The 15,087-nt window shown below is 34.5% G+C and overlaps 1 protein-coding gene across 7 annotated transcripts in view; it reads right to left on the bottom strand.

The window, feature by feature from the left end:
* RAD17 (RAD17 checkpoint clamp loader component) overlaps positions 1 to 15,087 on the bottom strand; it is a 30,498-nt gene that overhangs the window by 12,374 nt on the left and 3,037 nt on the right. For 6 of the 7 annotated variants that reach the window (XM_036020361.1, XM_036020360.1, XM_036020364.1 and 3 more), the window contains 11 exons: positions 13,967 to 14,224; positions 13,412 to 13,495; positions 11,612 to 11,771; positions 9,612 to 9,748; positions 9,118 to 9,170; positions 8,911 to 9,036; positions 8,751 to 8,820; positions 3,058 to 3,169; positions 2,497 to 2,682; positions 426 to 511; positions 160 to 306 (listed from right to left, as the gene is read on the bottom strand). In XM_036020361.1, coding sequence (XP_035876254.1) covers positions 160 to 306; positions 426 to 511; positions 2,497 to 2,682; positions 3,058 to 3,169; positions 8,751 to 8,820; positions 8,911 to 9,036; positions 9,118 to 9,170; positions 9,612 to 9,748; positions 11,612 to 11,771; positions 13,412 to 13,495; positions 13,967 to 14,224 — 1,419 coding nt within the window. The remainder of the gene's footprint in view (positions 1 to 159; positions 307 to 425; positions 512 to 2,496; positions 2,683 to 3,057; positions 3,170 to 8,750; positions 8,821 to 8,910; positions 9,037 to 9,117; positions 9,171 to 9,611; positions 9,749 to 11,611; positions 11,772 to 13,411; positions 13,496 to 13,966; positions 14,225 to 15,087) is intronic. The other variant, XM_036020362.1, reaches the window with a different exon arrangement.

The following is a 15,087-nucleotide window of genomic DNA, read 5'->3' as shown; positions in this document are numbered from 1 at the left end:
AAGCTTCATTATAAACACTGAGTTGGAGGTATTAATTTTCTCATAGTTATTAAGAAGTCACAGAAAATCATGCCAAATAATACAGAAGAAAAGTAAAATGTCTTCCTCAATTCTGAGGAAATATTCGAACACAAAAACATTGAAGTCAAACGGTCTTACATTCCAGTCACCACTGATGATATCTGCAAAACTCAGAAGTTCACTGGCTCTCACAAGATCATCTACTTCCGCGAAGAAATCTACGTAGTTTTGGTGAAGATACAAATTAAATAACTCTTCCGGCATGTGTGACATTTCTACTACTTCCTATAATATAAAAAAAGCACACATACATAACTTTCGTGGTCAGATTTATATGTCTACAAATATAAATAATATATGTCTTGTAAATAGTGCTGAATGGTATTTAAGACTTTACGCTTTACCTCAGGATGAACAAGCAATGTATCCCGTTCATGCTCTGATAAATGGGAGGGCAATCGAGGTGATTCTAATTCTGTTGAAGATGCTCCTATAAAAAATTTCTGGGTTAAAAACATCATCTTTATAATTATATAACACCTCTCATTTGAAGGTTTTTCAACACCTTAGGCACATAATTCCAAAAATACTAAGTGAGCTGTTAAAATTAAAAAAACAAAATAATTGGAAGCTTATGTGCATTGCTTATTAGCAAGAAAAATTTAGAATTCTGATGCTTAGATTATGGCATTTCTGGAATTAAAATATTCCACTTTTTAAAGCTCTCCTCATTTCATCTTTCCAGATCTGGGTTGCTTTCTTCTTTAGAGTATCATCTCAATATAGAGGTTGCTACTGCTTAATTCACTATGTAGGCAGATGCTGCTCTCTGCTGGAGAGAACAGGAGCCCCCAGGAGGTTACAGAAGAAAGTTGAGGAGGAAAAACAAAGGGTGAAAGGAAAACAATCAGTGGCATGGGCACGGAGCTCCAGAGGTCAGAGGAGTGTCTTCATTTCCACCTAAGTGATACCTGTTTCATTTTCCTCAGGTGGAACGAAGGTTTCTATTTAGAAATCTCAGTTTTCAACAAGGAAGGCAGATGGAAAGCAGGTATAAGAGGCATTCAGAGTTTTATAGGAAGATAAAGAGCAGTTTCAAACAACTGGGTTTCTGACAACCAGGAAACAGTCTCAGACAGTAACAGATGTAATAAGCATGAGGCTCCAGTGAATGGCTGCTCAGACTATTTGTGACTCACTGGTACAGCTATTTTACAAGAGATCTGAAAAACTGAGAGAATATTGAGGATACTGTACACATAAGATGTTTTTCTTTTTAATCATGATCTGCTTTTTGTTCTGGCATCTGAAACTATTCTAAACTATAACCATGACTTTCCTTCAAAGATCTGTGTAGTCCTAGCTGGTGTGGCTCAGTGGCCTGAGTGCTGGCCTTTGAACCAAAGGGTCGCTGGTTCAATTGCCAGTCAGGACACATGCTGGGGCTGTGAGCCAGATCTCCAACAGGGGGTGCGCGAGAGGCAACCTTCTCTCCCTCCCTTCCCCTCTCTGTAAAAATAAAGAAAATCTTTTGAAAAAAATCTGCATAAACTTTGATTTATTTTTTAATCCTCACTCAAGGACATTTTTTCATTGCTTTTAGAAAGAAAGGGAGAGAGGAAGAAATATCGATGCAAGAGAGAGAGACAGACAGACAAAGAGACAGAAAGAAGTAACAATTGGTTGACTCCCAAATGCACCTCACCCGGAGATCACACGCACCCGCACCACAGATCAAACCTGCAACCTGGGCATGTGCCCTGGTCAGAAATCAAACCGCAACATTTCAGTTATGGGATGATGGTGCTCGAACTAAGTGAGCCACACCAGCCTGGGCAATTGTTTTATTCTTTATAAAAATCACATGAGACCAATTGGAAAAAAAAAAAGGAATCTCTATTTTCTTCCTTCTGGACCATAAGACTAAAAACATTTTATTGAAAGATAAGACAGTTTGGGAGCTTACAGATGGGTGATGAGGGTGAAGGCACTGAGGAAAAATAATCATTAAAAACAGAAGAGGAAAAAGGAAGACATCTCTGGTCAGGGACAGGCAGCTAGTGAAGAGACCAGAGAAATGTAAGACAATTCAAAGAAACCTGAAGCTACCGGGCAACTTGCCTAGCACCCTGGTGGCCACAGCTCAATGCTAAGAGGGCTTGGGCAGCCAACAGCTGCAACTAAAAATCTATAGGAACTGATGTCTTACCTTTGGCAAACTATAATTGTGTTAGACTTACAAACATGAACATGGCCTATAGTAGTTAGTTTTTATGTTTAATGACTCATATTCACAAAATACTCTATCTAGATAAATACATTTTCCTGCTTAGGCCTTGCCAAACAGTAACTGGCCTAGTCATAGTTCCTTCTTGTAACACAACCAAATACATGACATTTAAAAATTTTGGGTGCTTTATATCAGTTTTAAGACTAATATATAATAATTTTTTTTAATGTATAAGGTTTTCTTACTTTTGCAATATAGTATTTTCCCCAAAGCTCTGAAGAGAAAGAGAGACACATCTTTTCCACCGATAGCTTGGACCTCTTGATTTTCAAAAACCTTATCAGTTTTTTTTCTTCGTCTTGATTTTGACAGCGCAGCATCTGATTTTAATGAAGACATTCCTTTTTTCCTTGGGCATAAATTGTTTCTTCCTAAGTAATATACACCCGAGTGACAATATTTAAAATAAATTTAAAAAATGAAAGCTAAAACTTGTAAGATTAAGTCACTGCTAAGTGGCAGAGACAGGATTTTCACCCAGGAAGTCAAATTAACTTTGAAAGGTAAAGCAGCAAACCACAAAAATCAATCAGGTTTTGTCTCATGTATACAGACACATATGATGCCATATTCATTAGGGAGTTTTCATGCATGTGTACAAATGTAATTTTATGACACTGTCTCAATAAAAAAATAGTAAGTGGAGATAGGTAATTTCAATTATAAATTAAAATGTTTAGTTTGATTTCATTCCATGAACAATTACGTTATATATAATGTTATAAGAATGTATCTTCCATAGTTACCTTTTGAAGACGAAAACTGGAGGCTATTTATTGCACTTCTGATATCACCAGAACACCCTTGACAGAGCAACTCTAGAGAAGTTTTATCAGGGACAGTAATATTTCCCCCGTTCTAAAATGAGAAAATTAAAAATTTTTAAATGTCTTTCTAAAATAATAAAATTAAAACTCCTTGATTTTATAAACAATGATATTAGAATCTTAAATTTGAATGCTAAAAAGCCTCCATGTTAAACCCCAACCTGCCTATGGAAATACAAGTGTCAAAGACTTGACATAGTTTAAGGTAAAACTTCAAGAATATAAAATATTCTTTTGCTTTGACAAAATTGCAAGTGAAGTTTTCTATCTCTCACTATACACGAATCCATACATACAAACATACATATGTACCCACACAGAGAGACTTCAAATCACAATATAACATAGTAGAATTAAGTACAAAAATTTTGACAAATTTACATGAAAATCTCTACACTGGGGTTTTCAGCATATTAATACAGTCTGTCGAGGGTTAAAAAGCCACAACTGCATTGACTCGTCTTTAAAGCCTAAGTTTTCATACAGACATTTAAGATAAATAAAATACACATATACTTCAAAGACATACATGCAAATTTAAAAAATACATATTATTACGCCATTGGTAGTTCAAATATAAGGCAAGAAAAAAATGTGTCCCCTCTCTCCATTCAGAACCTCCTGATGGTTTACTAACATGACTTAAATTGAATTCATGTGACTGTTCACAGATCATCACATTTTAGATCTTGTAAAAACTGATTAAAACAGAAAAAAAGCACCATACTACAATCCACACACACACACACACACACACACACAGATATAAATATATATTTAAAGGTTTTACTTATTTATTTTTAGAGAGTGAGGAAGGCAGAGAGGGAAACATTGGTGTAAGAGATGCTGATTGGCTGCCTCTTGCACCTCCCCAATTGGGGACCTGACCTGCAACGCCAAACCAGGGAATCGAACCAGTGATCGATCTTTTGGTTTGCAGGTAGGCAACTCCATCCACTGAGCCACACCAGCTAGGGGGGGGCTTCAATAAATATTTTTAAGTTTATTAACTTGAGTTGTCTCAAAGTATTTACAAAAAAGTTACTGTCTACTTTCTGTTGGTCTCCTCCAATCCTAAGCTTTGTCAAAACTGTTAATATTCTAGTGAGTACCTTTCCAGGCCACTCTCTGTGTGCAAATATCTATAAGTATATACAGTGTCTATATGGAGACATAATTGGGATACTATTATGTATGCATTACCATATGACTTGATTTTTACTTATTTAATACCTTTTTTGGTGCTCTTTAAATCTATTTCATTTTTTAAAAATTGTTATGGGTGTACCACAATTTAACTAATATTTCTCCCAATGAAGGTATATTTATATTGTTTCCAATTTTTCACCATTACAGACGTATACATGTATCTATGCCAGTATGTGTGAATATTTCTGTAGACTGCTTTCAGAGTGTCCAAAATAAAATTACCAATTTTATTTTTCCTACCAACAGTATGTGAGATTCCCAGTGTTTCCATATCTTTGACAATCCTGTTTATCAATCTTTTAAGTGTTTTGCTATCTGATATGTGAAAAATGATGGTATCTGAACGATAACTATTTTCTCTGATTACTAATAGAACTGAACACCCCTTATGTTTACTAGCCATTCATATGTTTTTATATACCGGCTTCTATTCTTAGCCTTTTTGGTAGGCGCATTTTTATATATTTACGTGTTATGCCTGTCTTTTAATTTTCCTTACCATGCCTTGGTGTTTCCTAAGTTTCTCACTTTTTTGAAATAAACCCATAGCTTTCAGGCTTTTGTTTCTTGCTTAGAAAGACTTTCCCCCAACAGAAAATCACTATTTACTCTTTTCATACTCTCCTAATTTTGATTTTTGCATTTTAACACTTAATCTTCCTGGATATTATTTTTGTGCATACTATTAAGATACAACCTTATGCTTTTCCATATGGATATCCAGTTGTTCCAACACCATTTATTAACTATAACAGTCTACTCTTTCCCCGGTGATGTGAAAAGCCACATCATACAGAAAATTCCCACCTATATATATATTGACCTTTGTTCTGTCTTCTAGTTCTAATTCTTCTATTTGTCTGTTACTGTGCCAACCCCACAGCTTTGACTTCCATGACTCTACATTATGTTCCAGTGCTGAGACAGCAAGTCTATCATTCTTTCACAAAATTTTCTTGCTCATGCCTGTGAATTTCTCTTCCATATTAAATTTATTTTTATTGCAAAAACACTGAATTTAAAAATTGATAGAGTACTTGTTTTTGAAAAATTGTAGATAGGGATTACTTTCCAAAATGGAAATGTAATTTGAAGTCATGATCCTTGGAGAAAATACCATATATGCTAATTACTATGAAAATGTAAACATGGCTGAAGTGTGTGAACAGCAGTTCTTTCCATACTTTATACACCTAATGGTGTCGGGGGAGACTAAAGGCTGTTTTTCCTATAAAAACAGAAAAACATCTACTTAAACAAACAAAAAAACTTGTGATACTCAATATTCTTTCTTATTACAGTAGTCCCTCCTTATCTGGGGTTTCATTTTCCATTGTTTCACTTACCTGTGGTCAACTGAAGCCTAAAAAGATTTAAATGGGAAATTCCAGAGATAAACAGTTCATAAGTTTTAAATTGTATGTCATTCTGAGTAGCATGATAAAATCTTGAACCATCGCTCCACTCTGCCTGGGAGGTGAATCACTCCTTTGTCCTGCACGTCCACACTGTATAGCTGCCTGCCTGTTAGTCACTTAGTAGCCATCTCAGTTATCAGATTGACTGCCCTGGTACCACGATGTTTGTGTTCAATTAATCCTTTTTTATTGTTATAATTGTTCTACTTTATTATTAGTTACTCTTATTAATTTCTTACAGTGCCTAATTTATATGTTAAACTTTATCATAGGTATATATGTACAAGGATAAAACAGCATATATAGGGTTTGGTACTGTCTGCAGTTTCAGGCATCCATTGGGGGTCTTAAAATGTATCCCCTACAGATAAGGAGGAACACTGTCATACAACTAAGTTCATTTAAGATGTCAACAGCCTTTCTTAACATAATTACCTAAACCCTGGCTGGTGTGGCTCAGTGGATTGATTGCTGGCCTACAAATCTAAAGGTTGCTGGTTCGATTCCCAGTCCAGGTATGTGCCTGGGTTGTGGACTAGGTCCCCAGTTGGGGGCATGAGAGAGGCAACTGATGCATCTCTCTCACACATTGATGTTTATCTACCTTTCTTTCTTCCTCCCTTCCCCTCTCTCTAAAAAAAAATAAAGAAATAGCCCTGGCTGGTGTAGCTCAGTGGACAGTGGATTGAGCACAGGCCTACAAACCAAAGTGTCACCAGTTCAATTCCCACTCAGGGCACACACATGGCTTGCCAACCAGGTCCCTCAGTTAGGCACATGTAAGAGGCAACCACACATTGATGTTTCTCTCCCTCTTTCTTTCTCCCTTCCCCTCTCTTTAAATAAATACATAAAATCTTAAAAATAAATAAAATATTTAAGAGTATAATTTGCAGTTATCATGCTCATAAAGAATGTAGACTTTTTAAAAATTTTTAAAAATTTTTTTAAAACAGTTTATTTATTTTATTTTTAGAGAGGGAAGGGAGGGAGAAAGAGAGAGAGAGAGAAACATCAATGTGCGGTTGCTGGGAGCTGTGGCCTGCAACCCAGGCATGTGCCCTGACTGGGAATCGAACCTGCAACTCTTTGGTTCGCAGCCCGCGCTCAATCCACTGAGCTAAGCCAGCCAGGGGAATGTAGACTTTTAAAAAAATCACAAATAATCTAACCACTAATCACTAGAACTAATCACATGTAGCACTTTTATGTACTTTCTTCTAGAATGTACATAGAATATTATGTATAATACAATAGTATGTATATGTGTATATATATATACACACACATTTTGTTGTTACTGATGATTGTTTTGTTTTAGCACAGTAAATTGGAGTCAGAACAAAATTTCAAGCCCATCTGATACTTAATTGTGGGATATTATGCAAGTTATTTCCACCAAAGCTCAGTTTCCTTACCTGTAAAATAGGGTACCAATTTTGTATGGTTGTGGTGAGGTTTAATAACATCAAGTATATAAATACTCTGCATAGCCCTTGACAGGGCTGAAGTCATTTCTACTGTTAGCATTATCATGTAAGTTTACATCTTGTCCTTTTTTTCCCCCCTCCGCTCCCGCTACATCTTGTCATTTTTAACTCGACATTAAATTGTATTTCCAGTATCACCAAATATTCTCAAAATACTAATGACATAATAGCTCACCCATGGAACTGCGTCATTATTAGACTCAGTTTGTTTCTAATTTTTCAATATTAAAAGTTATTACTTATTCAGTCAAGTGCTCTAAAACACATTATTTTGTTTAATCTTCAAAACAACCCCTCCCTTGGAGATTTCCTTCAATTCCTTTGATCCCAGCAGTGGGGAAAAAAAAACAATGTTTCATGTAAGATCTAGAACCATGCAGGTAGGAGAAGTTCCATCTATTTATTGTAACATCACCTTGATGTGAAAGATAGAAAAAATGATGTATTAAAAGTGACAGCAGTTACTAGTATGCCAACACTACTAACTATACACTTAAAAATGCAGAAGATGATACAGTTAATAACAATATAACAATGTATTATATATTTGAAAATGCTCTCACTATAAAAAAATGGTAGTTACATAATGTGATGGAGATGTTAGATAATGCCACGGTAGCAATCATTTTGCAATACATAAGTATATCAAATCAACATGTGTACACCTTGAACTTATGTAATGTTTTATCAGTTATATATCAATAAAGTGAGAAAAAAATTATTGACGTGGTAAACTTTATTACGTGATTTTTTAAAAAAAATTTATTGATTTTAGAGAGATGGGAGAAGGGAGAGAGAGAGAGAGAAACATTGATTTGTTCCCCTTATTTATGCGTTCATTGGTTGTGCCCTGACGGGAGATCAAACCCCCAACCCCGGCATACCTAGATGACACTCTAACCAACAGAGCTACCCAACCAGGGCTACTATGTGTTTTTTAACCACACACACAAAACAGTGTCAACAGGATAAAAGCAGAGTTGGACTGTTGATGACTAATGTACCCAGATGCCAGGAAACAATTTCTTGATTACAGGCACTACTTAGAACACTAAGCTAAACAAAGGCAAATTGCCTTCAATGTTAAAGAGAAAGCTAACTTTAATAGTAGGAAAGGTGAAGGATTTTTAAAATCAGTAGTTCCTACATTTTCCAAAATGGCACACCTTGTAAGTGTAATAAAATTTTTTAATTCTAAAAACTGAAATAATATGTGTCTCCAACTCAAGTTTACATAATACCTCTTAAGTTTGGTTTTATAAAATTACAATGTAAGATTCAAACCCTGACCAGCGTGGCTCAGTTGTTGGCTGTCGTGCAGCAAAGCAAAAGGCCACCAGTTTGATTCCCAGTCAGGGTACATATGAGAGGCAACCGATCCATGTTTCTTTCTCACATTGATGTTTCTCTCTCTTTCTCCCTCCTTTCACCTCTCTCTAAAAATAAGTAAACTCTTCTAAAAAGATTCGAAGTAATGAGTTCTTAAGAAACTTACCTTATTAGCTTCTATTGTCACTATTCGATTAAGAAATTTCATCATAATCGTTGGTGCCACAGGGTTGAAACTGTCAAAGTTTTATACAAGAAAATGGTTAAATGATTAACTAAAAATATAATGTGTACACTAACATTTTAAGCAGAAATTTCATTCTTACCTAATGTTTGATATAGCACACTCTTCTTGAATTTCTTTGGGAAACAGTAACCTTTGATTATTATCTCCACTGAGACTGTCAGAGATTATAAATATTAGAGGACATCGACCAATCTGTACATACGTCCTAAAATAAAATGTAGCAATGTTACAATTTAAGCCACTTACCATTTAATTTGGAATTTTAGAAAGCTTCACTGAAACTTACCTTAGAACTTCATGTAAAGTATGAGAATCTCGATAAAACTGGTTAGGTAAATCCTATTGAAAATACATGATAAGTACCTGTTCAGTTGTATTCCCATGTAAATTTATTTTCACATTTATATTTACCAAGACAGGAAAAAATGCTATCTATTTAATGTATTATAGCCAGAACTTTTATAGAAGGGAAATATGAAATAGCTGATATCCTCAACAGTAATATCCATGAATGGGAAACCCAATTTTCACGTTAAATTTCTTAGGGTGATTACTAGTTAACCAAGACATCATTTTCCAAATATTTACTTTGCTTTTCTATCTTAAGCCATTAAATTTTTAAAGCCCATTAACCTAAAGCTACTCTATTCAAGTTAACGGAATAGGTTTTTCGGTTTCTGCTATCTTCAAGCTTTATGTTGTTTTACCACTATTAATACAAAATATATCTTGCAATCGTTTACTCTACAGTTACTGAAGGTTTTCAAAAGTTGTACGTACCTCAACCAGAATTATCTTCTTATCAGTTCTCAGATCATCTCCAACCATTTGTAGTTTGTTATATTTTGTTGCTCTTAGTAGAAACTCTTTAAAAACTGCCATCTGAGACTGATAGGGAAATACATGGAAGCTTGATTCTGAAATGGAACATATTTAACCCTTTTATTTTCAACAACTTACATACACACCAATGTTACACATATATACACATACATCAATTAATACACATGCAAGAAGAGCTCACAATACTATAGACTGTACGAATTTCAAATAGGCAAAACTGTTCAAATTTAAAATAGGATATCCATTTCAAAAGGCAAGAGTCACAAACATCAGGAGTGGCTCCACACCAGTGAATGTGCTGTGGAACCAACGCACTTCAGAACACAGCTGTCACTCCACACAAATGTAGAAATACTTAGGACTTTGCGTACACAATGAAGACTCTCCAAATGAGTGTGTAACTATAAATAAAATATTTTTAATAATAAAGATTTAACAACAAAAGTAGAATGACTGATTAGTAAAGTTGGCAATATGGGAAATTCTCCATAGAGAAGACTTTTTTCATATAGAAGACTGTTTATGAAGACTTGCTGGATATTTTCAAAAGTAACGTTGCTGTTTAAAAAGCAGTAAAATTTTAGGAATTCAGGATACTAGTAACATTAAGAGTGTACATACTAAGGATATAATATGCAAAGAGCACATTAAAGAAAATACCAGAGAAGGGATTTTTGCAGAATATTCCACATTAAAATAAAACTGTCCTTATCCTGACTGGTGTGGTTCAGTGGACTGAGCGCTGGCCTATGAACCAAAAGGTTGCTGGTTCGATTCCCAGTCAGGACACATGCCTGGGTTGCAGGCCAGATCCCCAGTAGGGGATGCATGAGAGTAAATCACACAATGCTCTTTCTCTCCTTCCCTTCTCTCTAAAAATAAATACAGAAAATCTTTAAAATAAAAATTAAAAAATTAGAAATAATAAAATTTTCCTTCTATACAATTCCTTTCACTTCAAAGTGGCCTAAGGGATTTGGCTACCCTTAATTTAGTTATAGTAACAATTAAGAAAAACTATTAAAGCTAAAAATGATTGTGCTGGAGTATCCAAACCTACATGTAAAATGATTATGTACCACATCTTTAAATTGGTACATTACTATTTTTTTAAATAGTAAAATTTTTGAAGATTTTATTTGTTTATTTTTAGAGAGAGGGGAAGTAAGGGAGAAAGACAGGGAGAGAAACATCAATGTGCGGTTGCCTCTCACACATCCCCAACTAGGGACCTGGCCCACAACCCAGGTATGTGCCCTGACTGGGAACCGAACCAGCAAACTTTTGGTTCACAGGCCAGTGCTCAATCCACTGAGCCACACCAGCCAGGGCTGTTACCAGGGCTGTTATCATCTTTGGGTGTTTGTCTTAAGGCCTCCTTCCCAATTCCAAAGACAGTCTTGCCTTAGGCTTTGATTAGATTCAATTCACACAGGTCTGATCTAAGCTCTCTCCTCTTGTTTGGAGACAAGCTCATTTAATATTTCTTAAAGCTTGATTTATTTAGAACAAAAAGGTTTTATTTGTACAGTTTAATTTTCTAGCCTGCACCTGAAAAAAACTACAAAAATAATACAAAGAGATTAGCTTGTTATCTAACAAAACAGTTAAGACTTAATCCTCCAAGAATCTCCTTCTCTTCTATTGGACAGTCAGTTCCTTTCCTTCTCCTAAAATTACTTTTCTCTGAAAACTAGGACATATGGGAGAGAATGCTCTCATATAGTTTCATTTGATTGCTACTCTGACTTTGTAAAGCAGCTGGTAGTGTGCAGATGCCAATCTAGTACAGGAGAGGCAATATACACCTTTGTCTACAGAACATATACCAAAAAAAAGGAATCTTAAGGATATGGATGGGGAGTTTGTTTCAAATGTCCTTCAATCAAGCACAGGTTTTTTCCAAGTATTTCCATTACCTTCATAACAAACCTTACCATGATTAAACATGATCTCCTTGAAATCATCTTTCTGGAACTGTGGTAAAACCGGGTTAATCCATTCTTGTACTTGAATACCATGCTCCTTTGATAGTATTTTTATAGTTGTTGTTTTTCCACACCCAGGAGGCCCTGTTATTAATAAAATAGATCCACCCTAAAACCAAACACAAACATTAACTAAGAATCAAAATCATTAGAATACTAGAATATTATGTTTAAATCTTTCTAAATACTAATTAATTCTACAAATATTTATCGAATGTCTGGTATAAGCAGACTACATTTCACAAGAATGCTAGCGGCAGCAAACCAGCTTTAGATAAAATAAGATAATCTTATTTCCTGACCTTTAAGTGTAGCTTCTACCAATTCTTCAATTTTTACATTATGCCCCTCCCAAAGACTACTTAATAGCCAAATTAAAACAACTAAACCTCAGTTGGATTAAGGAGGTAACATTTGAAACAAATATTTTTAGAGGTCACCTGAACTCATAAAATTCAATTTTAACACAGAACTCTTTGGATTATATTTTAATATTATACAAGTATAATATTCTAATGGGAAAACAGTTTGGATATCAGATTTTTAAAAATACATATACTAACAAACATATTTAGAAGATAGGATTCTAAAGAAACTAGAGACTATAGGTCCCAATAATATTCCCTCACACAGTAAATCTGATTTTAAAAAATCATGCCTGCCCTGGTTGGTGTAGCTCAGTGGACTGAGCATGAGTCTGTGAACCAAGAGATCACTGGTTCAATTCCCAGTCAGAGAGCATGCCTGGGTTGCGGGCCAGGTCCCCAAGGGGGCATGCGAGAGGCAACCACATATTGATGATGTTTCTCTCTCTCTTCTTCTCTCTCCCTTCCCCTCTCTGTAAAAATAAATAAATAAAATCTTTAAAAAAAAATCATTCCCTTTAATTTTTCAACATTGAGATGAAACAGTGTTTCAGTTGCCTCCAATGGCAACAGGTGCTCTTTTGAATCATGTCTAGCTTTTGGATCTAACCCTTTGGTTTAGTGTGAAAACAGTTAGAAGACAGACAGAAAATGGATGCTAAAGTACTTAGGCGAAAGACTGCTGGGGCGCTGGATACTTACCTGTTGCCAAAGTACCTCCCCACAGATTATGTACCAGCTGCAACAGAAAACTGCTCTATAATGAAGATTTTTGACTAACACTTCCTTAATCTAGTGATCAAACTTCACGTCAAAAACAGCAGAACTAGACATATTTCCTGATATGATGCAATATAAAATACACACCATGACTTATAAAGTATTCTTATAAAACTGTTCAACTTGAGTACCTATATTAGTTTACCATTCTATGTTTATGTTGGAAGAATCTCAAAATTAGAAAAATTTAAAAAAAGAGAAGAATATTCTAGCTTGAGGGCTGAGAATAACTGTGGTATTAGGAAGTGAAACAAAAAACATCAACATAGATGAATAATGACTGTTTTAGGCTATATTTAGTATAAAAACTAATATGTAACTTGCCTGCTTACTTCAGTGTTGAGATATACTAGCGCCTGAACTGGCTTACTGTGCTTTACGTTAGTGACAGGACATAAGAGTGAAAAAGAAATATAAAAGTACAGGGAAAACTCAAAGTCTCAGAATCTTTTAGTGTGGCCAGAAGCAGTAAGATCAGAAGAATTTCCATGGCTAGTGACGTGGATTTATTTGGATAAAATCTTCATAAAAGTTTAACTTCTTATAACCACTGATAAGACAGAAATATTTAGTGTTAAATGTTTAAAATATGTTTTTTATTTACCTGTTTTGTTTGCCTCTCTAAGACTTCAGCTTTTAACCATGTTTCAACTTCTTCAATTTTCTTTTTGTGCACGGCAAGTTCATGCTAAAAATTTCAAGTTTAAAATAAAACATTTTAACTCAAGGGTTTTTGGCATATCAGTGCAGATTAAACTAAACTAAACATTTTAAAACTAGCAAACAATTAGCATGATAAAAAAGGTTGATTACACTTAAGAACTGATGCCATTATTTGAAAATTTGAGCAGGTTTGGATTATAAAATTTTAAAAAATACTGTAATATATTTTGGGAATGGAATAAATAGGAAGGAGTATTACATTTAGCAATAAATAAATAGATAAAATAAACAGATCATTCGTATTAAGTTTAATCTAAGACAACCAATGGTACCACTTCAGAATAATTGCTGAGAACACTCTGAGCCTTGGGATATAAAATAAAAACCCTGAAATTATTGTTTTTTCCAACTCATTTAGCAAGATTTTATGAATAACCCGAAAATGCACATCCTTCTCCTTCCTGAAATAAAATTACGTTTGTATGCTACTTAGTACCTGAGTTTCTGGCTTGTATTTATCCACCCATGGTTCATTTTCAGACAGATTTTTTTTTGAGTTTTCTAGAGCATATATCTGTTCTGAGGAAGACAGTGTTCCTCTTTTCCTGGTTGGAAATGTGCTACTTTCTAATGTGGAAGGTACACTCTTTCTTCTATAGCTTGAGTTATTCACACTTAATGATGTGGCAGTAATAGCAGAGATGCTTGTATTCTCTGAAAAATCGTCAAATGATGGGTCTACCCAATCTGTTACCTGAAAAAAAAGTCACATAAATACTATTACATTTTTTGCATCTATTCCCTATATGATTTAACTACTCTGTTAAAAAAATGTATATTTGTAATATTTAAAATAAAAATCTCAAAAGTTACGTCTTTAAATACAACTGATTCCAGCCTTGGCCAGGTGGCTGAGTTAGTTGGAGCATTGTTCCATACACTGAACAGGATGTGGGTTCGATCCCCAGTTGGGGCACGTATGGGAGGCAACCCATAGATGTTGGCTCACTGTTGTAAGCCAAGATGTTGGCTCTCTAAAAATCAATTAAAAAAATGTATTCTTGGGTGAGAATAAAAAAAAAGAAAACTGATTCCGTATGTATGTTATTTTTGTACTTTATAGTAAGTTCAAATGCATATTTGTCTAAGTGACCATGGTAATGATGAATACCATATAAAGGAATATAGAATACAAATTTAATTGTTTTTATTAATGTAATCTTCCCAGGATAAAGAGTAGTCTGATTATTTTAAAACTCATGTAGGACTGAAACATAAATATTTAAAGTACCTATCAAAAAAAGCAAAACAAAATAGAGAAATATTACTTTAACCATGTACAACAGTGAGAAGAGTAATACTTCCACCTTTACCAGTTCAACACATTACATTTCATACATCAAAACAATTCCTATTAGCTTTAAGACTTTGAGAGGATATAATTTAAGATTCTTGATACTATGAATAATTTGTAATTATGTCTTGATTATATTCATTACTCTTTTAAGGACAGAGAATTAGAAATGTTATCAGTCGTGGATGAAGAAATGAAACCTCTGGGAAAAAATTTCAGTCATATACCTGATTCATCTCCTCCTTTTCAAAAGACTGTCACTA

This window comes from Phyllostomus discolor, chromosome 3 (assembly GCF_004126475.2).
Source record: "Phyllostomus discolor isolate MPI-MPIP mPhyDis1 chromosome 3, mPhyDis1.pri.v3, whole genome shotgun sequence".
In the NCBI taxonomy this organism is placed as follows: domain Eukaryota; kingdom Metazoa; phylum Chordata; class Mammalia; order Chiroptera; family Phyllostomidae; genus Phyllostomus; species Phyllostomus discolor.
The sequence above is the reverse complement of the archived record's forward strand: the minus strand, read 5'-3'. Positions and strand labels throughout refer to the sequence as shown.